This window comes from Schistocerca piceifrons, chromosome X (genome assembly GCF_021461385.2).
Source record: "Schistocerca piceifrons isolate TAMUIC-IGC-003096 chromosome X, iqSchPice1.1, whole genome shotgun sequence".
NCBI classification, from domain to species: Eukaryota; Metazoa; Arthropoda; class Insecta; order Orthoptera; family Acrididae; genus Schistocerca; species Schistocerca piceifrons.
This window is the reverse complement of record NC_060149.1, coordinates 919176134-919201499: the sequence shown is the minus strand read 5'-3', so window position 1 is coordinate 919201499 and position 25366 is coordinate 919176134. Positions and strand designations below refer to the sequence as shown.

The following is a 25366-nucleotide window of genomic DNA, read 5'->3' as shown; positions in this document are numbered from 1 at the left end:
GTTCCGCATTAACGCATTAACATATCCACCAAGTTTTGCTGCTATACGATAATTACTGCCTACACTGGACCACTGTGAGTAGCTGCGCTTTAATTATAAGCACCCGGTACAGCGTCTGCAACTGATCAGAGACGGTGCTGTTGTTTAGAGAAGTAGTCTCTCGTGGAACTCATTATATCTGTTGATAGTCTGTTCGAAACTCCCCGTGCAATCTTTAATTGCTGCTTGAGTTAATAAAGCTAACCAGCAACAAACACAGTCAGAAACACAAACTACTGATGCAAAAATATGACAAGAAGAAAGATAAACAAGTCATAAAAAAGAAGAAACACAGTTTCAGATGAACTTAAACTGACACGCAGGGATGGAAACGTCTTCAGAAAATAAGGCTTCTCTATACCATACAAGAAAAACAAAACATTAAAACGCCTGTATGTCCATCTTTTAGAGATGGTTGCGGGACTCGGCTGCTCGATACAGGATGTCAAATTAAATACCTTTCAGCTGTCAATTTTCAACCTTATTTTATTTGGCAACCAGTTTCAGCGTTTTACTATGCCATCGAACAGTCGGCAGGTGATGGTTGAAGAGATCACTGTAGCAAAAATCTACTAATACTATTATTGTTGGCCCCTGTTTTGATCACAACCGAGGTAGTTTCTTCCTACACGTCGGAGGCCTGAAGATGGCGTAGTAAAACTCTGAAACTGGTTGCCAAATAAAGTAAGGTTGAAAACTGACGGCTCAAAGGTATTTAATTAGACAAAACATTAAAAAGACGCGGTACCCAAGATACAGAGCCCAACATATTAACACAGAAATAGCCTAATTATCAAACAGTTTGGAAAAGGCAGAACGAAAATATGAGAAGGAGAACATGGAAATACGAAACTAACCAATCCACTTCGCCGATCACTTTCGGGAAGAGAACAACAAAATATCAAATTTAAAAATATAAATCTCAGAATATGCAAACATCCTGAACTGATTACCTGTCAAGGAAACCTCCACTTACACAAAGCCACAGCTAAACAGAAGCAAAGGTCCCGAGCTCGAGTGTCAGTCCGGCACACAGTTTTATTCTGCCAGGAAGTTTCATATCAGCGCACACTCCGCTGCAGAATGAAAATCTCATTCTGCAGAAGCAAGTGCTTTGAGACTAGACAGACATTGGAGATTCTCCACCGTCAGGTGGCTTGCGGAGTATGGATGTAGATGTAGATGTAGATGTAGAACATATATCGTACCAAAAGACCTAGAAGACGGCTGACGCATAAAAACGAATTACATCTACACCTCTAGCCTCACTCTTACAAAATAATCTCACATGAACAAACAGACAATTTATAAGAAATTACGTCAAATACAACCACAGAAATAGTTACAAGAAACAAACAAGCGGATAGAAAAGGTACACATATATATTCACTAAAAAATAAAAGACACTCGACACTCCATTAATTCATAATACCTCATAAAACTCTATACATACACTTAGGAGCTGTAATTGCGGCGCATCAGAAAAATGGTGATAGATGAAACGATCGTTCACGGACCTACCACTCTTGATGTGAAATCAGGGACAGACATGAAAACATAAAAGAACAGCAAGAATAAACAATGAAGTAACGATGTACATGTCTGTGAACTACTTTGTTAATGCACAATTATGAAATTGATCCTTTCTAAAAAATTTCACCACTGATTGTGCTGTTAGACATAAAGTGGGAAAGCCTGATGGTTATAATGGTTCAAATGGCTCTGAGCACTATGGGACTCAACATCTTAGGTCATAAGTCCCCTAGAACTTAGAACTACTTAAACCTAACTAACCTAAGGACATCACACACACCCATGCCCGAGGCAGGATTCGAACCTGCGACCGTAGCAGTCCCGCGGTTCCGGACTGCAGCGCCAGAACCGCTAGACCACCGCGGCCGGCTGATGGTTATAAAAGAAATATTATGTACATGTACATGATTTTCATAACCTTATCAGAAATCACTTAAGTTAGAGCATCGTTAATGTACCTTGCTTTGTGGGTTCTAAAATGACTCAAGGTGTATAGGGGGAAGTTCTCGATTGTGGAACGTTGGGAAGACGATAGGGAGCTATAGATTCCGACCGAAAGAAGTGTCGTATAAAACACTGGCACGGTCCCTCCTTGACTGTTCCACTTTTCATTTGGATCTCTTCGAATCACAGTAACTGAATAAACGAAAACAGTTCGTATAATACTCGTGCAGTTCCTGATTAGTCTACGTGGTCGACGTGAGAGGTACACTGATATGCAAAGGCTGATCCTATGAGAATGATAATGTGCATTACGTGAAGTATTACTTCCACTTTTTCGAAAGCTTATCTTATCGAGAGATTCTAAGGAAATCAGCCTCCCTGTCCTACATATTAGCCACCTCGCAACAGAGTCTTCTAAGGCTGTTCCGGTGGTACTCGACACGGATATCGGGTTCGAGTCCTGGCGGCGGGGGAAATTTTAATCGCCACTACACTTGTAACGTGCGCGTGGGGTACACAATACTCATTAAAGCCTGTGCTATGGTAAGTGAGCGGGGTTCACTTTACGAGACAGGATTTTCGTATAGATATTGACCGCGTGTACCTGAGTGGTGGCAAATCAGACTTACACCCACTCTGTAATAACAATGATCCGTCAAGTAAGTTCAAAATGCAATTACACGTCAGTATGTACCAAAAGCAACACTGAAGATGCTACCAATTTGATAATAATACGGTCGCCAGCCTAATTAGGCATTAACTGAGTTTCTTCCCTGTACAAGTTGATGTATATTCATGCAAAACAACACGTAGTAAGACTGCATAATATAGTAAAATTTTAGAACCAGAAAATCTATTGAACTGATAGTTTCACGTTCTGTACTGATATGGAAAAACCATGAATACATAACACTACACTATAATGTATACTAAAAAGTTCGTACTGTCTATTGATCTGATTAAAATCGGGCGTAGGTTACCCTAGATATAGCACTTTCGAGCCACACACAAAATGTCAATTTTGATAAAGATAAAACACTGATAAATTTTGACTTATGTATTGACTTTAACTTTTGCTGGTCAAACCAATGTGGAACACTTCAGAATTCAAATGAATAAAGGGGGGGGGGGGACCTGAAACTGTTATGATCATTATATTAAAAAATTGATTACTGAAATTATCATGCGTTCAAGATTTCCAGTATATGAGTTACTACTCTTTTTATCTTATTTACTTCTCATTTAAATACCTTTATATCTGTCTCGAAATAATTTAACTTCATTACTATATCAATATTGAAGTTACCTTTCAACTTCGTTAGACCTTCGTTATTCATTTACTGGTTCATTAACAAAACAGTTCTTTAAACACCATTCTAACATAACTAGGTCTGCAAGTAATTATTATTAACACAAAATTTAATTTTTCATTTCGGGACACTCGGATTGCACAACATTTGGAAAGGACCCTGTCTAGGTTAGTTGTGAGGATAATTAAATGATGGGAAAGTTCTGGTAAAATTTAGGTTATTATTGAACAGTTCACTCTATGGTCCATACGAATACAGTACTAAAAGTTTCAACCTGCTTGTATCGATGCGGCGGTTGGCAGGCGGCGAGATGGCGAGGCACAGAGCACACATACAACCACAGCTATGGCTCTTGACGTATCGGCACTTTAATTCTTCTTAGCGTCGCAATACTTTTCCATTTAGTGCCTATGGAATTTTACCATGCTGTGTGGGCGTCTATGTGGGCGTTGGAACAGCATACCCGACGCTCAGTGAAACTACGTCTTCCAGGAGAGCCTCCTCGCTCCAGAAGGTGTTTCTCAGACCAATGCCAAACTCCAACTACTACTGCTGAGCCCGTTGTGCCGTACAGTGCCGTGCGCATTTTCCCGCGCTCGCCTGCCATCCACCTTTTACCGCTCCCTTACAGACTGGGTATTCACCCGAGGTTTTGCATTCTACATATCCTAACACATTGCCTACGTATGGACCAGACGCACAGTTACAATTTTCAACATCTTACAATAGTTTCAACATTTGTTCCATTTCAATTCCATTACAATGTTGCTTGACATTTGACATAAACATTAATATTCACATTGAAAATTGTTTACAGTTTTCTTAACACAATGGCATGAAACAAAAAACAAATGAAATCAGAACATCAATTACACTAGTTTATCGAAAAATCAGAAAAAAATTTACTTATATGTACAATAGTACAGCGTCGTTGTTGTTACACACTGACACCAAAAGGGACAAAAAGTAAGATTAGGGGTTAATAGTCGTGTTGTGGAAGAAGTCATTACAACGACGTGCAAACTGGGATCGGAGTAAACGGGGAAGCAAATTGGCTGTGTCCCTTACAAGTTTTTCGTAGGACGTTTCGCAGCATTCGCCTTAACCGACTTAGGGAAACCGTGTAAAATCTGCACTTAGATGACCTTGAACACTGCTGCCGCCAAACGCGAGATCACTGCCTTAACCGCCGCACCACCTCACTGGGTACGAATGTGACATCGTGGTGTCCGCAACTCGTGGTCGTGCGGTAGCGTTCTCGCTTCCCACGCCCGGGTTCCCGGGTTCGATTCCCGGCGGGGTCAGGGATTTTCTCTGCCTCGTGATGACTGGGTGTTGTGTGATGTCATAGGTTAGTTAGGTTTAAGTAGTTCTAAGTTCTAGGGGACTGATGACCATAGATGTTAAGTCCCATAGTGCTCAGAGCCATTTGAACCATTGACACCGTGGTGTTGTTTGAAAGACGTAAAGTTTAATGGTAAACATTTGTTTGTCGGAAATCCATTTGTGCTAGTGACAGATTCAATCCTCTAAATGCTGTCGCAGTTCTAGCCAAGATTCCCTTCTTCGACGCTGTTTTCGCTTGTCGACGATTCATAAGCAATGTGGATTTATGTAGTCGAGTTTTAAAATTTTAATTTCTTGCCCGTGTGCGCCCCTAGTCTTCACAACGTTACGCTAACGCAATGGGGCGTGACAGCTGTCGATGTCTCAGAATTGGAGATAAAAGACAAGCAAGATATTTCGCTAAACAATCGTGGAAAATAAACCAAAAACCAGGTACTGACTGGACCGTGAGTCAAATCAGTGGAGCTTAATCGTGCCCGCGAGTTCAGTCTGGACAGGGTTCACCTCAGTTTTTCAGTATATCCAGGGGATGGGACAAGAATATGGAACTAGCACTAGAAATGGATGCTCGAACATACATGAGGACGCTAGCCAAGCCTGAAGATTTCACTGCTGTATTTGGCCACGAACGGTAGCTGTGCAATGTTCTCAGTTGGTTGCGCGCGTCCTCGTGGTCAGAGTAGTGTTCTGAGCAGTATGCCGGAACTAAGAAACTTTGAAAGTGGTAAAATGTTCGTATGGTGGGTGCTTCCGTAACGAAAGGAGCCGAGGTGTTTGGTGTTTCCAGAAGAACAGTATCGAAGATTTATACCGCACACGGGGGAAGCATGAAAACATCGTACGCTAAATCGGACAAGGACGAAAGTGTGTACTGAGTGATAGTGACCTACGGTTATTGAAGAGGATTATGACGAAGAATAAGAGGACGACAGTTGCAAAAGTCACTGCAGAACTGAATATCGTAGTCACGAACCCTATCGGCACCAAAACATCACGAAGGCAGGTCCATAAGCTGGGAAATAGGCAAACCACTCATTAGTGATGAAAATGCCCGAAAAAAGGAAACGTGGTGCACAAGCCATAAAACCTGAACCGTGGAGCAATGGAAGAAAGTCATTTGATCGGATGAGTCTTGTTTCAAACTGTTTACAACTTCTGCAAGAGATTAAGTCCCAAGAGTGAAAAATGGCAGATGTTCGGTGATTATTTGGGCAACCATATCGTTGTATTCCAGGGGAACCATGGCTACTCAGCAAAGCTCCATTACTGCCAAGGATTACGTGACCATTTAGCTCATCAGGTCCATCCCGTGGTACAATGGTGATGCTGTGTTCAGGACGACAAAGGCGTTGTACACACGGCTGGTATCGTTCAGGACTTGTTCTGTGAGCACCAGAATGAACTGTCGCATCTCCCCTGGCCAGCACAGTCACCAGATCTCAATCGTATTGAGCCTTTGTGGTCTACTTTGGAAAGAAGGGTGCGTGGTCGCTATCCACTTTCCTCATCGATATCTGAACTTCCTGCCAATATTCTGCAGGAAGAATGGTAGAAGATTCCCTTGAAAACCATGCAGAACCCGTATTTATCCATTGCGAGAAGACTGGAAGCTGTTTCGAACGCCAAAGGTTGTCCTACACCGTATTAGGCCTGTTAATGTGTTGCGTCTGTGTTGTTTCCATATTTTTGATCAGCCACTGTGTTTAAGACTAATGAAAAGCATCGACATTATTAGTAAGTAAAACATTTGCAGTGGACTAAAGGACTTGTAATATAATACGAAAGGCTAATGAATAATGTCAGTCGTTTCTTCAAATGGAAAATGAAAATCGTTTCAGTTATAAACAGGTTCAGCATTTGTAGTAACAACTTCGCTCAAAAAGAATCTGAAAATTATGGGAGAACCTACTTAGTATATTCACTGTAACCGAGTGAGGTGGCGCAGTTGTTAGCACATTGGACGCACATTCGGGAGGATGATGGTTGAAATCTGGGTCCGGCCATCCAAATTTATGTTTTCCGTGATTCTCTAAATCGCTCGAGGTAAATGCCAGGATGGTTCCTTTGAAAGGGCACGGCTAATTTCCTTCCTCATTCTTCACACAATCAGAGGTTGTGCTCCGTCTCTAATGACACAGATGTCGACGGAACGTTAAACCTAATATTCCTTTCTTTCTTCTTTTTTACTGTTTCTTAATGGTATTGCTTGTACAACGGCATGGATGTAGAGTTACTGACTGCAATTAGATGTTGGCATGCAAATAAGTAGGTAAACTATAACCACAGTATAATTTGTCGATACGTACAGCCTTCGAAATAGTGAATATATGTATGCGGTGGCTGATACTGTTATCCTGATGCAAATAAATTAAGTTTTTGTGGTTCCCTTTAACTATTTTTGTGATTTCCACTGCAGTTATTTTATAAAGATCGTTGCCAGTGTGTTTGCCATCCCCCTTTAGAATAGAGTATATATAATACTCGTGAGCCGCCCATTCAATTTTTTAAGATTGTCCTGATACAAGCTACAAACGTTTGCAATCTAGAATTTGCACCGTTCGGTTTACTAATAACGAAGGCCATAGTGTTCCTGTGTTACGCATGATCGAGTTTTCTTCTTCTTTTCGTTATACGACGTTTGCACTAATCATGCAATGTAAAAATCGTAATGGTTTGTCCCTGAACGCATAGCGATGTAGTCTTTTTTTCCATAGCGTTCATCTCTTTCAGCACGCCGTCCACTTTTTCAGGATTTGGCAAATTTTATTTTATTGTTTAAATTTGTGGCCGTAGGCCTTTCCTAACGACACAACCGTCAAGTTAAAGTAAGGGAAGGAAGTCGTGTGCGCTATCTGTGTGTGATTCGTGTAAACTTTGTTCTCTCTGTTGTATTTTAACTCTTTGTACATCATATTCTCTGAAGCTGAATTTGGGGACAAAGCCTAGCACTTTCCTAAACGACTGTGGGAAACCTCCGAAAAACTACAGCCCACGGTCGGAAACCAACCTCACGGATTCTAACCCCATCTAGTTACTTCCTGTTTCGCAAGATTCTGCGCTGCGTGTTAAGCTATACTAGCACTCAGAGCCGAAATCAAGGGATACGGCACCTAAATAGCTATATGACGATTATTTAACATCGTCATCTAAATAATTTTGGTGTTAGATGAATACCAGATACCAAATCCACTGTGCGGTCAGCTTTCTCTGATGACGATTTCTTCGTGTCACTTTGCCATCCACTCTTATCCCTCCATATTCTGCTTGATAAAATGACGTAAATATTCGGAATCTAACAGTTTACATTATTCCCTTAATAACTACTTGTGGATCTACAGGGTGGTCCATTGATCGTGACCGGGCCAAATACCTCACGAAATAAGCGTCAAACGAAACAACTACAAAGAACGAAACTTGTCTAGCTTGATGGGGGAAACCAGATGACGCTATGGTTGGCCCGCTAGATGGCGCTGCCATAGGTCAAACGGAAAATAGGAACCCCCATTTTCATTACATATTCGTGTAGTACGTACAGAAATATGAATGTTTTAGTTGGACCACTTTCTTCGCTTTGTGATAGATGGCGCTGTAATAGTCACAAACATATGGCTCACAATTTTAGACGAACAGTTGATAACAGGTATGTTTTTTAAATTAAAATACAGAACGGGGGTACGTTTGAACATTTTATATCGGTTGTTCCAATGGGATACATGTACCTTTGTGAACTTATCATTTCTGAGAACGCATGCTGTTACAGCGTGATTACCTGTAAATACCACATTAATGCAATAAATGCTCAAAATGATGTCCGTCAACCTCAATGCATTTGGCAATACGTGTAACGACATTCCTTTCAACAACGAGTAGTTCACCTTCCGTAATGTTCGCACGTGCACTGACAATGCGCTGACGCATGTTTTCAGGCGTTGTCGGTGGATCACGATAGCAAATATCCTTCAGCTTTCCCCACAGAAGGAAATCCGGGGACGTCAGATCCAGTGAACGTGCAGGCCATGGTATGGTGCTTCGACGACCAATCCACCTGTGTCCGCAGCTCGTGGTCGTGTGGTAGCGTTCTCGCTTCCCGCGGCCGGGTTCCCGGGTTCGATTCCCGGCGGACTCCGGGATTTTTTCTGCCTCGTGATGACTGGGTGTTGTGTGATGTCCTTAGGTTAGTTAGGTTTAAGTAGTTCTAAGTTCTAGGGGACTGATGACCATAGATGTTAAGTCCCATAGTGCTCAGAGCCAGCCAATCCACTTGTCATGAAATATGTTATTCAATACCGGTTCAACCGCACGTGAGCTATGTGCCGGACATCCATCATGTAGGAAGTACATCGCCATTTTCCATGCAGTGAAACATCTTGTAGTAACATCAGTAGAGTATTACTTAGGAAATCTGCATACACTGCACCATTTAGATTGCCATCGATAAAATGGGGGCTAATTATTCTTCCTCCCATAATGCCGCACCATACATTAACCCGCAAAGGTCGCTGATGTTCCACTTGTCGCAGCCATCGTGGATTTTCCGTTGGCCAATAGTGCATATTATGCCAGTTTACGTTACCGCTGTTGGTGAATGACACTTCGTCGCTAAATAGAACGCGTGCAAAAAATCTGTCATCGTCCCGTAATTTCTCTTGTGCCCAGTGGCAGAACTGTACACGACGTTCAAAGTCGTCGCCATGCAATTCCTGGTGCATAGAAATATGGTACGGGTGCAATCGATGTTGATGTAGCATTCTGAACACCGACGTTTTTGAGATTCCCGATTCTCGCGCAATTTGTCTGCTACTGATGTGCGGATTAGCCGCAACAGCAGCTAAAACACCTACTTTGGCATCATCATTTGTTGCAGGTCGTGGTTGACCTTTCACATGTGGCTGAACACTTCCTGTTTCCTTAAATAACGTATCTATCCGGCGAACGGTCTGGACACTTGGATGATGTCGTCCAGGATACCGAGCAGCATACATAGCACACGCCCGTTGGACATTTTGATCACAATACGCATACATCAACACGATATCGACCTTTTCCGCAATTGATAAACGGTCCATTTTAACACGGGTAATGTATCACGAAGCAAATACCGCCCGCACTGGCGGAATGTTAGGTGATACCACGTACTTATATGTTTGTGACTATTACAGCGCCATCCATCACAAAGCGAAAAAAGTGGTCCAACTAAAACATTCATATTTCTTTACGTGCTACACGAATATGTAATAAAAAATGGAGGTTCTTATTTTAAAAAACGCAGTTGATATCCGTTTGACCTATGGCAGCGCCATCTAGCGGGCCAACCATAGCGCCATCTGGTTTCCCCCTTCAACCTAGACGAGTTTAGTTCTTTGTAGGTTTTTCGTTTGATGCTTACTTCGTGAGATATTTGGCCCGGTCACTATCAGTGGACCACCCTGTATAGCTTTGTTTTTTTACAAAAGTATGAACAGCGGTATGACTTTTTTAAAAGGCACCCCGTATTTTTTATTCGGTAATTCATTTCCTCTCCTAAAGAACTATTCAAAAATGTATCACTATGTACCATTCACTGAAACACAACGTCATTAATTACATAACACAACATTGACGTTGACGCTCCCCGCGCTTAGTGCAGGTACTCGGGGTAATGGAACACATCCACGTGCTGACGTTGACAGAGCGCAAATGTAAACATAAGTAGAATGCACATCCTTCGTTCCGTCAACCATCGTCAGTTGAAGAGTTGTGTGAGTAGAATGTACACCAACGAAGAGAAGATAGAAATGCTACTCATCTATGAGGAATGTAAGTTAGCAGAACAGTAAATGTAATACTGTTTTCTCATGTATGGGTACATTTAGTACAGTAGTTTAGTCCTTTTAAATATTGTTATGTAGAGTAGGCATACAGTAAAGGCTGTCCTTCCTACAAACTGCATCGATAGAATGTGTCTTTTATTGTTGTTGTTGTTGTTGTTGAAGGTAGGCGAAATGCTACGCAGCAGCAGAACAATACCGAGAGCTATATCCTAACGAGAACCCACCTTCCCGACGGATGTTTTCTCGTCTTTTTGCGACGCTTCAGGAAACGGGAAGTTTCAACCTACGACAACGCAATCGTCGTAGCACTCGCAAAGACGAAGCTGCAGAAGTTACTGTTCTCGCTCCCGTTGCTATGAATCCACATGTGAGCACACGACAGCTTGAACACGACAGTGGCATTCCTAAAACCACTGTACATCGTATTCTTACAAGTCACCGGTTCCATCCTTACGATGCACACATATATCAAGAATTGCATTGGAATGATTTCCAGAATCGTGTACAGTTCTGTCAGTGGGCGCAGCAGCAAATTCTCGCCGATCCGAACTTCTTCTCCAATGTTCTATTTACCGATGAATGTTCCTTCTCAAACAAAGGACAGGTAAATACAAGGAACATGCATTATTGGTCCAGCGACAATCCACGATGGCTTAGACAGGTGGAACACCAGCGTCAATGGAGAGTTAACGTCTGGTGTGGGATGCTTGGTACTACAATTATGTGCTCTCATTTCATCAGTGGTAGTCTACACGGCCAACTTCCTCAGACGAATTCTTCCTCCTCTTCTGCATGAAGTGCCACTAAGAACCAGAATGCTTATGTGTTATCAACACGATGGATGTCCAGCACACAATGCCTTGCGTGCACGTCATGTTCTGATCCGAAGGTATCCTGCCAGATGGATTGGTCGAGGAGGAACAGTTACTTGGCCCGCTATTTCTCCTGATTTAAATCATCTGGCCTTTTTTCTTTGGGGATGCATTAATGACGTTGTCTATCGCGATATTCCAACAACTCCAGAGAACAGGCAGGCACGTATCGTGCTTGCTTGTCATTCTCTTCACCAGGCAACACTGGAAGCGGTAAACAATTCTGTCATTCAGCGAGTGCACCAGTGTATCGGTGTCCAGGTTCACCATTTTGCGCGCCTTTGAATGTTCTACTCCTGGGCAGTGGTACAGGAGAGTCAAAGTCAATTTTGTGTTATGATTTTAGTTGGTTTTCATTTGTTTTCTGACAACTTCAGCAAGCGAACGAGTTTGTGATCCCGGGCTCAAAGTCAGTGTTATGTTGCGTAATTAATAACGTTGTGTTTCAGTGAATGGTACACTGTGATACAGTTTTGAATAGGTCATTAGAATTGGTATTGAATTACCAAATAAAAAATACAGGTTGCCATTTAAAAAAGTCATACTCCTGTTCATATCTTTGTAAAAAACAAGGCTAGAACGAAGGCAATCGTGCTGATTGACGTGCCCCTGATGGCTAAAGAACATTTGCTTGAAACATTTTGTAATTTGCATCTGGACTTATAGTTATTTAGTGAGCAGACTGATGACCATAGATGTTATGTCCCATAGTGCTCAGAGCCATTTGAACCAAGTTATTTAGTGTGGTCAAGATCAATGGGACACCCTGTATATAATTTTATTCCAGTAGTTTCTGAAATATCTTCATTGGGATTCATGAGAATTCATTGAGATTGTTCCAAATTTATCATTTGCAATACCGAATTGATCTTTCAAGTGTGAGCTATACATTGGGTGATCAGAAACAGTCTAAATAGCTTGTAGTGGTGTTGCAGAGTAGGTTGTACAGAAACGTAATTGTTAAGCATAAAATTCGATTCATTGCGCCGTTTTCGCGTCAATTAGCAATTGAAGTTAGCCAGTCAGGCCGTTGCGCGAGCAAATTCGAGCGGCCCGCCAGAGACAGTGTCGTCAAACATGTTTGTCGTTTGGTTTCCTACAACAGAACAATACAGCGTATAAAAATTGGACGCGGGACGGTAATAAGGACCGACCCTGAGCCGAAAGCTGAGCAGTCTCGTGCGCTATAATCTACGATATAAGAACAACTGACGCTAATTGTTAACTGGCAGATTACTTGAATTTGCGCGCACAACGGCCTGATTGGCTAACTTCAATGCTAATCGACTCGGTAACGGCGCGACGTGTAGAATTTTTTTCTTAGGAATTATTTCTCAGCACAGCCTACCCTCAACACCAGCAGAGCTTTTCAGCCTGTTTCTGACCACCCTGTAGATCTAAGATTATTTCAGTCTTTCATGTATAGTATGAAACACTCGTTTTGCATCTTTATGACAACAGACTTAAAAAGTGATATGTCGTATGAGCAGTAGGTGTCGCATTACCCCGGATGTTAATAAGGGGCATAGGTAGCGTCTTAGTAGCAAGAGCCCTGTCGCAAGCCGTTTAAAGTTCACGACAGACGTCCGCAGCGCTAATAACAATGGGTATGCTCGGAAACTTTCACCTGTTAGCGCCGCCAGCCCCCTCGCTTCTGTGACGGCAGACTTTCCTGACGACGATTGACATAACTGTGACGAAACTCTTCCCAGTACTCGCTTGCGGCTACTGATTGGCTTGGTGCTTGTGTGTGTGGCAGCTTGGAGCGACTTGTGGAGACCTGCCCACGGGACCTGCGTGTTCCAGTCGGACTTCGGATTTAACGTGAGCTGCGCCTTCAAGAAATCCGGCCTGTTCAGGGTGCGGAACCTGGGCGGCGTCAAGGGATATGTCGACCTCGGTCAGTATCGTACTCATGCACAAACACATCTTCTTTTCACACATACGTTTTTCTACCCTTAAGTAAATACCATAGGCCTAGAACTGATACACAGTGCGATGTTTTCGGCCCTGCAGTAGGGAGTGGAGGTGCCTTAGTATTTACTCATACACAAATTGGCGTGATCTGAATGTCTCCAAGATCACTCGAACAATCAATTTAGATTGAACGGCATTTATTAAACGTTGTAATTAGTATCTGAGACAACACACAGTCATATTCACTCAGTTTTGTATTGTTATCTGAACCTCTACCCCACTGGACAACTATTAACGTTACTGTCATGCCCTGGCTTCGCATTTGCCGGGCAGAATAAATTTAACCTACATTTTACTCTTTCCACTACTTGGTGCGACGTAAATTGAAGCAACGTTCGTCGCGCCACAACGGAACGTTTTTGCTATTTCGTGCACGAATATACAGACGGAAGTAAGTTGAAGCACACTCAGTTGAAATTGACACATCTTTCTTTTTCAATAATGACAATCTTTGGAAAGAGAGCGACTTCGTTCTCACGATATTCTTCTGGGTGTGTTTAGAAAACCGTTATTCGAGTTAGACTGTACAACAATTGTAGTGCCTGTATCGTATATCACTCATAGAAATCATGATAATAAGATAAAATGGATTGCGGAGCGCACGGAGCGATATAGGTAGATATTTTCCTTTCACTTCATTCGGGAGTGAAATAAAGCATGGACATGTCCGAAAGAACAGACACCACGCAATCGTATAACTGATAAGCCTAGCTGTGCAGTGGATCCACCTTCTTTAGTGAGGATGCAAACATACGTTCGACCTCCTGTGGAAATCTCTGAGTACCTAACGGCAATATAATGGACACTGACTGCGGATATGGCCGAGCGGTTCTAGGCGCTTCAGTCTGGAGCCGCGCGACCACTACGGTCACAGGTTCGAGTCATGCCTCAGGCATGGATGTGTGTGATGTCCTTAGGTTAGTTAGGTTTAAGTACTTGTAAGTCTAGGGGACTGATGACCTCAGATATTAAGTCCCATAGTGCGAAGAGCCATTTTTGACTGCGGTTAGGTGGCATTGGGTGGCAGTGCATATCGGCCGTGAGGCGTGCCGGGATAGACCGTGCCGTTGCGATACGCAGTGGGTTACAGCACTTGCCTAGTAAGCAAGGGATCCCGGGTTCGAATCCCGGTCCGAAACACATTTTCGCTCGCCGCCGCTGATTCCGTCTAATGTCCCGCTGCAGCTGACACCAGTGATCCCCTACAATTTACACATAAAGCAAGAAGGGGCTACTACTGCAACAGCGTGCTCTCCACGATACATTGTCCAGCAGCTTGCACAGTACGTATGAAGACGCAAGTTTAAGGATAGCACACACTAATCACGTGGCAATATACGGAATTGATCTTAAACTTGGAGGTACTTCTTGGGTTATTAAGGAAGTACGTGCGTACGGGGAATGTTGTCAGGTTTGCTATGTTGTCATGTTTGATAGCGTATTGAGGACTTGGCTCTGAGCACTATGGGACTTCACATCTGAGATCATCAGTCCCCTAGAACTTAGAACCTATTAAACCTAACTAACCTAAGGAAATCACACACATCCATGCCCGAGGCAGGATTCGAACCTGCGACTGTAGTGGTCGCACGGTTCCAGACTGTAGCGCCTAGATCCGCTCCGCCACCCCGGCCGGCATTGAGGACTTCTTTACAGGCATAACACTGGACGTTAACCTGAATCGCGGATGCATCCTCATACACAGAAATAATTTCAGGTGAACCCCAAGAATATGTGAATGGTTTACTACTGTACGTGTTACATATTAATCAGTTAGTCGATACTATCAGATCTTCTGTAAATCTACGAACAGGTATTGTCCGACAAACCTTGTAGTAACAGACGGTGAGTAATGACAAAATATCAGCTTTGTATGAAGCTGTCCAACTAGCTCTTAATGTATAGAAATGTAAAAAGAATACACTTCAGGAAATTTAGAAACTTAATAACCTTCTATATATACCGGGTAATCAAAAAGTCACTATAAATTTGAAAACTGAATAAATCACGGAATAATGTAGATAGAGAGGCACAAATTGACACATATGCTTGGAATGACTTGGGGTTTTATTAGAACCAAAAAAATACAAAAGTTCAAAAAATGTCCGAAAGATGGCGCTTCATCTGATCAGAATAGCAATAATTAGCATAACAAAGTAAGACAAAGCAAAGATGATGTTCTATACACAGGAAATGCTCAGTACGTCCACCATCATTTCTCAACAATAGCTGTAGTCGAGGAATAATCGCACGGACTGAGGTCTGGGGACCTGGGAGGCCAAGAATGACGAAAGTGGCTGCTGAGCACACGATCATCACCAAACGACGCGCGCAAGAGATCTTTCACGCGTCTAGCAATATGGGGTGGAGCGCCATCCTGCATAAAACCCATGTCATTCCAAGCATTTGTGTCAATTTTTACCTCTCTATCTACATTATTCTGTGGTTTATTCAGTTTTGAAATTTATACTGACTTTTTGATCACCCGGTCTGTGCGGATGCACAAACAGTGCCCGAACTCTTACGGGAATCGGCGGTAAAGCCGCCAGTAATGAGTATGATGGGCAGGGGCACTATGAATATAGTGCGGGACGATAAGTTGCGAATGTGGGTCTCACAGGAGGCGTACCAGAGATACGTTGCTGCAGTCGCACTATCTTCTGTGTCCTTGGTGGCTCAGCTGGATAGAACGTCTGCCATGTAAGCAGGAGATCCCGGGTTCGAGTCCCGGTCGAGGCACACATTTTCAACTGCACCTGTTGACTTATATCAACGCCTCTATGCAGCTAAGGGTATTCGTTTCATGGTAATTTAATAACTTCTCTCCCTTTCACGGGAGAATCAGTCTTGTGATGCAAACAACTGACAGTAATAATAGGATCAGCAGCCGATTACGCGAAGAGCAATCCATTGCTCAGAAACTGTAAAACTACTATTATTTTTTCCTCGAAAGAGACTGTTTACACATTATTTGTACGCAATGTACTGGTATTTTGTTCAGGTGTTTGGGACCCCTGGAGGACTAACAGGGGACTTGAAAGTGCGCAGCCGGCAGCGGTGGCCGAGCGGTTCTAGGCGCTTCAGTCCGGAACCGCGCGACTGCTGCGGTCACAAGATCGAATCCTGCCTCGGACATGGATGAGTGTGATGTCCTTAGGTTAGTTGGGTTTAAGTAGTTCTAAGTTCTAGGGGACTGATGACCTCAGGTGTTAAGTCCCATAGTGCTCAGAGCCATTTGAACCATCTGAAAGTGCGCAGAGGAGAGCAGGGCTAAATAGTTACAAGCTTGTTTTAATGACAAGCGTGTGCAACAGAAATTCTGCAAAATCTGAAATGCACTTAAGGCAGTATGTCTACTACCCTCCGAAAATCTGGCCAAAACTTCGTGGAATCTATTTTCAAAGAAAGACCTCTACATAACGCTGATATAGGATCAATGCAAATAAAATTAGAGTAATAACATCTCGCCCAAAGTGAGTGTAGAAGTTCACTTTGACACGTTCCAGCTGTGGAAAGTAGAATGAAAATCTCCCGCTATCTCACACTATACATTTATTCGTAGACTACAAAGGCGTACCAGAAATACGTTCCTGCAGTCGCACTATCCTCTGTGTCCTTGGTGGGTCAGCTGGATAGAACGTCTGCCATGTAAGCAGGAGATCCCGGGTTCGAGTCCCGGTCGAGGCACACATTTTCTACTGCACCTGTTGACTTATATCAACGCCTCTATGCAGCTAAGGGTATTCGTTTCATGGTAATTTAATAACTTCTCTCCCTTTCACGGGAGAATCAGTCTTGTGATGCAAACAACTGGCAGTAATAATAGGATCAGCAGCCGATTACGCGAAGAGCAATCGATTGCTCAGAAACTGTAAAACTATTATTATTTTTTCCCGATTAGGTTCCTAAACAACCTGTCTGAGTTTCCCAGCCAAAAATGCCATTTGAACCTTTTTGTTTTTCAGATCGTGTAATCTATGATCTGCGTGTTTTAAGTTGTTGTGGATTGCTGAGGTTTACACATAATAAAACTTAACAACGTGTAAACGCCCGCAAGTGTTGCAGGTAACTTGGTATCCATATGCTGAACTGGCGTAGCTGTGCTATGGTAGTCGTCAGAATCAGGGCGGATACTGGTGCTGTCTGATCATGACCAACGGGTGTACGATGGTGTTCACTTCTAGAGACTATAAAGACATAAGTTATGTAGAACCCTCTATTTTTCCCTTTCGTTATAATTCCAAGGAATGATTTCTGTCATATACAAATATGAGACTTCTCAGATACACGAAGCAGTTTGCACGTATAGCATAAGTAACAGGAATTTGAAAATTTTATTTTCCTGGCAATATGCCGTTTACATATTTCGCCCTTGGTGTATCTCTGCTTTTCGGATGTCTCGCAAGTGTTTTTGTAGCTGGATGACCTTCCACACGCCACCTCATCCCTTTCGTGTAGGGATAGGACTATAATATATACCATCTGTAAACCCACATCCGTAGTAGAGTCCCCTAACACATGTGTAGACGATGGCGGTCGACTTCGAAATAGCCTGGTGCTAGCAGGACGTCTACGGCCAGTATTTGCAGGAGAGGAAAGGTGGTGGTGTCAAGTTCCTGATCACCAAACTTTTCATCAATTCGTCAATGTCCAGGATTAATTTCCACAGCTCTCTGCAGTGTCTCATGAAGAGAGGGCATATGATACTGTTAATGTGATCCGTCCATCGGATGGGGTCTTTAAGCTCGGCGGTGCTATAGGAGGGGAATAGGCTAGGTGCTGCCACCGGATTTCACCGTATCCATTCTCGCATCATCATCATCCAACTCAAACATGAAGCCACACTATACACGCACAATTAGAGTCATGCACGCTCAACAGCTACACTTAAGACGTAATTCCCAGCCACAGCGTGGAAGGGGGTCATTTGTGTACGGAGGAAGATAACACTTCCCGATTAGGTAGCTAAACGACCTGTCTGAGTTTCCCAGCCAAAAATGCCATTTGAACTTTTTGTTTTTCAGATCGCGTAATCTATGATCTGCGTATTTTAAGTTGTTGCGGATTTCTGAGGTTTACACTAGGAACTTTCAACTAAAAGAGTGAAGGTTCAAATGGTTCAAATGGCTCTGAGCACTATGGGACTCAACTGCTGAGGTCATTAGTCCCCTAGAACTTAGAACTAGTTAAACCTAACTAACCTAAGGACATCACAAACATCCATGCCCGAGGCAGGATTCGAACCTGCGACCGTAGCGGTCTTGCGGTTCCAGACTGCAGCGCCCTTAACCGCACGGCCACTTCGGCCGGCAAAAGAGTGAAGGAAGCAGCCTTATAACGACACCCAGGCTAGCTGATACACCGGACAAACAGAGGTCACAAACTTTCCTTTATTCGTAACATACATTTCCTACTCATAGCTGTGGTCTGATCATGCATTCAAATGTGATCGTATCGGAAACTGCATCGTCAAGCCCCTCAGCAGACGCCACGATTTCGTCGATGTCGCAAGAACTTGCTCAGAAACGCGATTATGTATACAATCCAGAATATTAGGTATGATGCTGATATTCAGAGGAGTCATGTTACATACGCTGCGATACGGCTGAAATTGACCACTCCAGTTGTAGACAAATAAAAAATGTATCGGAGCCCCATACAACAGTCGTCAGTCCGTTTCCCGAATTTAGTCCAGGTCTGTTTCGTCTCCCTACGTTACAGGCTAGAGCAGTACACGTTTCGTTATTCTAAATGAGTGTTTAGCTTATCCGCCTTAATTTCGGAATTTCAAACGTGATTCCCCAACTGAAGCAGCGAAAATATGACGAAACGTCCCGCTCATTCTCACGCTTGCAGAAGAGACCGCAATCGTCACTTTTCTCAAATAGGAATGTGTCTCACAGCTGAATAGAAGCGCTCACTGTTCGCTTGCTGCAGTGCACTGTGTCTCGGCAGCAACTGAGACGTTCTCCGCGACGACGGATCATCAGGAGTGAATGTGGCAGAGGAACGCATATATGGTTGCGGACGCGGGTAGCCATTCTGGCACTCACTGCTGCGATAACGATCCAGTTTTCAAGCACATCAAAAATCCTCTGTTTCGTGTAGTTCATAGCATCAGTGCGTGACAAATGATGTATTAGCGGTAGAAAGTTAGTCCACACGTACCCTGAAATACTGCGGTATGACCCCGCCATATTTAAGCGGACGGACGTTTTGGTTAATTTCTGATTCGATTTTTTACATGTTTCGTTGGGGAAAATGTGATTTATACTGAGGAGCCAAAGAAAGGGGTACACCTACCTAATATCGTGTAGGGCCCCAGCGAGCACGCACAAGTGCCACAACACGATGTGGCGTGGACTCTACTAATGTTTGACACTATGAATCCTGCAGGGCTGTCCATAAATCCGTAAGCGTACGCGGGGGTGGAGATCTCTTCTGAACAGCACGTTGCAAGGCATCCCACGTATGCTCAATAATGTTCATGTCTGGGGAGTTTGGTGGCCAGCTGAAGTGTTTAAACTCAGAAGAGTGTTCCTGGAGCCACTCTGTAGCAATTCTGGATGTGTAGGGCGTCGCATTGTCCTGTTGGAATTGACCGAGTCCGTCGGAATGCACAATGGACATGAATGGATACAGATGATCAGACAGGATGCTTACGTACGTGTCACCTGTCAGAGTCGTATCTAGACATATCAGGGGTCCCATATCACTCCAACTGCACAAGCCCCATACCATTACATAGGCTCCACCAACGTGAACAGTCCCCTGCTGACATGCAGGGCCCATGGTTCAGATGGTTCAGATGCTTCTATGCACTATGCGACAACATCTGAGGTCATAAGTCCCCTAGACTTGCAACTATTTAAACCTAACTAACCTAAGGACATCACACACATCCATGCCTGAGGCAGGATTCGAACCTGCGACCGTAGCAGCAGCGCAGTTCCGGACTGAAGCACCTAGAACCGCTCGGCCACATTGTCGGCCCCGGGGTCCATGAATTCATGAGATTGTGTCCATACCCGTACACGTCCATCCGCTCGATACAATTTGAAACGAGACTCGTCCGACCAGGCAACATGTTTCCAGACATCAACAGTCCAATGTCGGTGATAACGGGCCCAGGCGAGGTGTAAAGCTTTGTGTCATTCAGTGATCAAGGGTACACGACTGGGCCTTCGGCTCCGAAAGCCCATTTCGATGATGTTTCGTTGAATGGTTCGCGCGCTGACACTTGTTGATGGCCCAGCACTGAAATCTGCTGCAATTTGCAGAAGGGCTGCACCTCTGTCACGTTGAATGATTCTCTTCAGTCGTCGTTGGTCCCGTTCTTGCAGGATCTTTTTCCGGCCGCAGCGATGTCAGAGATTTGATGTTTTGCCGGACTCCTCATATTCACGGTACACTCGTGAAATTGTCATAGGGGAAATCCCCACTTCATCGTTACCTCGGAGATGCTGTGTCCCATCGCTCGTACGCCGACTATAACAGCACGTTCAAACTCACTAAAATCTTGATAACCTGCCATTGTGGCAGCAGTAACCGATCTCGCAACTGCGCCAGACACTTATTATCTCAAATAGGTTTTGCCGGCCGCAGCACCATATTCTGCCTGTTTACATATCACTGTATTTGAATACACATGCCTATATCAGTTTCTTTGGCGCTTCAGCGTGGGATACATTCAACAAAGGAAAACATTCTCATGCGGCAGTCTTAGAGCACAACATAGCAACTCAGAGGTGCTATCTATGTGTCCAATAAGCTTCCTTCATCTACCTCATCCTTTCTAAAGCTCGATATTTCTCTTGCGATTTGTATCAATTCTCTAGAAACCAGTAATAAATACGGCCAGTGAATTGCGTACACTCATCGAAGTCTATTAAGGCCAGTTACGTGAGTGCTCTCTGTGGCACTCAAACACACAGGGAGACGGAAAGGCAACTTGAAGCGACTGGGACGCAAAGCATGTAGCAGCAGCGTAACTTTAAGACCCGGACTCCAGTGGCCGGTGGTCCGTGACAGCGCGTAGCGCCGGGTACTCACCACTGGCACACTTTGTCTTCGGTAAAGCACCTGCCTTTATTTTCTAAAAATTTTCGAGCTGTTGCCACTAGACGAGGTAGCTCAGTGACAGCGCGCCAGGGAGATAGTCCTGACTATTTAGGCTCCTGCTACGTCGTTATTCTTCTGTCCCAGTCCGCGTTGATTCCTAGCGCGCGCGCACACGCACACACTCGTTGCATCACAGTCAGCCTTAAACAATGAAACGGACCGCCGACTCTAAGACACGTAGCTTTTATTTGCAGACACAGGTTGTTTAGCATATAATCGACTGCTGATGCATTACAAAGAATTAACATTTAACTTACAGCTGAGCGTCGGTGAAGGCATGAGGAGCGTGTAATATGTCGCAACTCTTGGTAGTTCCTAAAGTGGCGTTGTCCCAAATAAGGTTTCTGTTTGTCAACTGTTAACAGAAAAGGAAGTCGAGACCGGTTTCTTGACGGTGGCATCGAAAATAATGGGAGATGCTAGCTCGTAAACAGGTAAAAGAAAAGTGAAAAATGAAATAAGGGAGTCAGTATCTGGGACACGCAGTATTTTTGCGTCGTTTTTTGTGTCTGCAAGGGAGGCGACAGCTCGAGGAAAATACGTAATGCACAGACTCTTGTTACGTAAAGTAGTGAATATGCACCACGAGCTCTCCCCCGCACTCATGTTGCCATTTCAACAGCTTGAGAAAAACACTCCACTTTCTCTCGTGGGTAGTGAGGTCAATACAGTGAATTAACACTTCTTTTTTTTTAAAAAAAAAAAAAAAAAGAAGAAGAGTCCTGTATGTGTGTTTTCTCTACGCCATATCATTTGTGCATAAATAACGTACATTCTACTAAACGGATTTTGAAGAAACTTTTCTTGTGCATTCACAGTTATTTAATATAAACTATAGACTAGGTTTATACACTATCAGTCAATAGCGTGAGAAGTGATACTGATTCGAAGTAAACGAGGACGAAATCGAGGTGTTGTGCACTTTTGCACCCAACACATGTCTTTGTATTTTCAGTACGCTGGCGACTGAAATTCATAGAAAGAGCACATGCGCTGGGTATTCGCAGTGTGATACCGAGCGCTGTAGGTCAACAGATTGCGCGACCGATTTTCTCCGCTTGTTGTTGTTGTTGTCGTTGTTGTTGTTGTGGTCTTCAGTCCGAAGACTGGTTTGGCGCAGTTCTCTATGCTAGTCTATCCTGTACAAGCCTCTTCATTTAAGAATAATTAATGCAAGAGACATATAATTGAATTTGCTTACCTTAATCATCTCTTGGCCTCCCTCTACAATTTTTACCACCACACTTCCCTTCATTAGAAAAACTACGATTTTTTAATGTTTATACACACTGAAGCGCCAAACAAATTGGTATAGGCACGCGTATTCAAATACAGAGATACGTAAACGGGCAGAATACGGCGCTGTGGCCGGCAACGCCTCTGTAAAACATCAAGTGTCTGCGCATTTGTTAGATCGGTTACTGCTGCTACAAAGGCAGGTTATCAAGATTTAAGTGAGTTTCAACGTGATGTTATAGTCGGCGCACGAGCGATGGGACACAGCATCTCCGAGGTAGTGATGATTTTCCCGTACGATCATTTCACGATTGTACCGTGAATATTAGGAATCAGATAAACATCAAATCTGCGACATCGCTGAGGCCGGAGAAAGATACTGCAAGAACGGGACCAACTACGATTGAAGAGAAGCGTTCAGCATGAGAGATGTGCAACCCTTCTGCCAATTTCTGCAGATTTCAATGCTGGGCCATCAACAACTGTCAGCGTGCGAACCGTTCATGGGCTTTTGGAACTGAAGAGTCAATCGTGTAACCTTGATGACTACTCGACACAAAGTTTTACACCTCGCCTGGGCCCATCGACACTGACATTGGACTGTTGATGACTGGAAAAATGTTGCCTGTTCGGGCGAGTCTCGTTTCAAATTGTATCGAGCAGATGGCCGTGTACGGGTATGGAGACAACCTCAAGAATCCATGGACCCTGCATGTCAGCAGGGGACTGTTCGAGCTTGTGGAGGCTCTGTAATGGTGTAGGGCGTGCGCAGTTGGAGTGATATGGGACCACCTGATACGTGTAGATACGACTCTGACAGGTGAAACTTACGTAAGCATCCTGTCTGATCACTTGCATCCATTCATATCTATTGTGCATTCCGACGGTCTTGAGCAATTCCAGCAGGACAGTGCGACACTGCGTACGATCAGAATTTTTACAGAGTGGCTCTAGGAACACTCTTTTCAGTTTAAACACTTCTGCTGACCACCAAACTCCCCAGACATGAACATTACTGATCATACAAAATTGTTAAGGCTTTCGTGGCCACTTGTTGACAAACTGCCTATTGGCTTCTGTCTCGGGTTCTTCGGCCGACGTTCATATAATGATTTTTCTGACGTTTCGCCAGCACGAGTGGCTGGCAATGTCAAAGCTTCACCCTCCATTGCCGGTGGTGAACTGGAGCCGAGCTCGCGGGCGCAGACTGTATGTACCTGGCGCGCCAACGTCCGAGGGCTTCTCTGCGGTCATTTCCGGTGCGGTTCTCCTCTTGCTACCTGCGACGGTCGTTCGCTGCAGTACGGGAAGCCAGGATCCGTTTACCTTAAGGCTTTCCTCTTTCTTGTAGAAATACAAAAACACGCGAACAGTTTGAACAAGAAAGAGGAAAGCCTTAAGGTCAACGGATCCTGGCTTCCCGTACTGCAGCGAACGACCGTCGCAGGTAGCAAGAGGAGCACCGCACCGGAAATGACCGCAGAGAAGCCCTCGGACGTTGGCGCGCCAGGTACATATAGTCTGCGCCCGCGAGCTCGGCTCCAGTTCACCACCGGCAATGGAGGGTGAAGCTTCGACAATGCCAGCCACTCGTGCTGGCGAAACGTCAGAAAAATCATTAAATGAACGTCGGCCGAAGAACCCGAGACAGAAGCCAATAGGCAGTTTGATTACTGATCATGTCTGGGATGCTTTGGAACGTGCTGTTCAGAAGAGATCTCCACCCACTCGTTCTCTTATGGATTTATGGACAGCCCTGCAGGGTTCATAGCGTCAGTTCCCTCCAGCACTACTTCAGACATTAGTCGAGTCCATGCCACGTCGTGACGTCGTGTTACGGTACTTCGTGCTCGCGGGGGTCCTACACAATATTAGATAGGTGTACAAGTTTCTTTGGCTCTTCAGTGTATTTATTAAAAGATGTAGTTATTTGCTTAATGACATGACCAAGCGTGACAAAAAAATGGTTTAAATGGCTCTAAGCACTATGGGACTCAACTGCTGAGGTCATTAGTCCCCTAGAACTTAGAACTAGTTAAACCTAACTAACCTAAGGACAGCACAAACATCCATGCCCGAGGCAGGATTCGAACCTGCGACCGTAGCGGTCTTGCGGTTCCAGACTGCAGCGCCTTTAACCGCACGGCCACTTCGGCCGGCCCAAGCGTGACAGATGCATATCTTAATTCATGTGCCTAACAATTTCAGTATTATTGATGATAATAATTTGGTTGGTGAAAGTGACTTCGATACCGAAAAACATACTTTCAATAATATAGCTATTCGGTATGTCATCTTCTCTGAGAGATCTTTTTATTAAGGTTTGTGGTTTTGTAAATCTTCAATCAAATGCTTGTTGAAAGACACCTTTGTGTCTTCAGACGAATGAATGACTGTACGGTTCCTTCAACAAGCCATGGACTATTTATTTCGTTTGTTTCCTCAGCTGAGCTACTTCTCCGTTTCCGACCTGCACGTCGATCACGCGTTAAATCCTCCTTCCTGCAGTCCTTCTGTTGGTACATGACATACAGGCAGCCTTCGCATGTTCCACTCGACAATGCTACTGCAGAGGGTAAGAATAACGCTGCTACCGTATACATTCCAGAAAACACAGTGGAGTTGCTGGTGGAATAATACGTAGTTGAGTAATTTCTGCCATATTCGTAGCAGAAGC

General features: G+C 44.0%; 1 protein-coding gene across 2 annotated transcripts in view; it reads left to right on the top strand.

Annotated features, from left to right (window-relative positions):
- LOC124722085 overlaps window positions 1–25366 on the top strand; it is a 338589-nt gene that overhangs the window by 63946 nt on the left and 249277 nt on the right. The window contains exon 2 of one of the 2 annotated variants that reach the window (XM_047247280.1): window positions 13115–13255. The exons of the other annotated variant lie outside the window; for it this stretch is intronic. Coding sequence (XP_047103236.1) covers window positions 13115–13255 — 141 coding nt within the window. The remainder of the gene's footprint in view (window positions 1–13114; window positions 13256–25366) is intronic. 2 annotated transcript variants of the gene reach the window in all.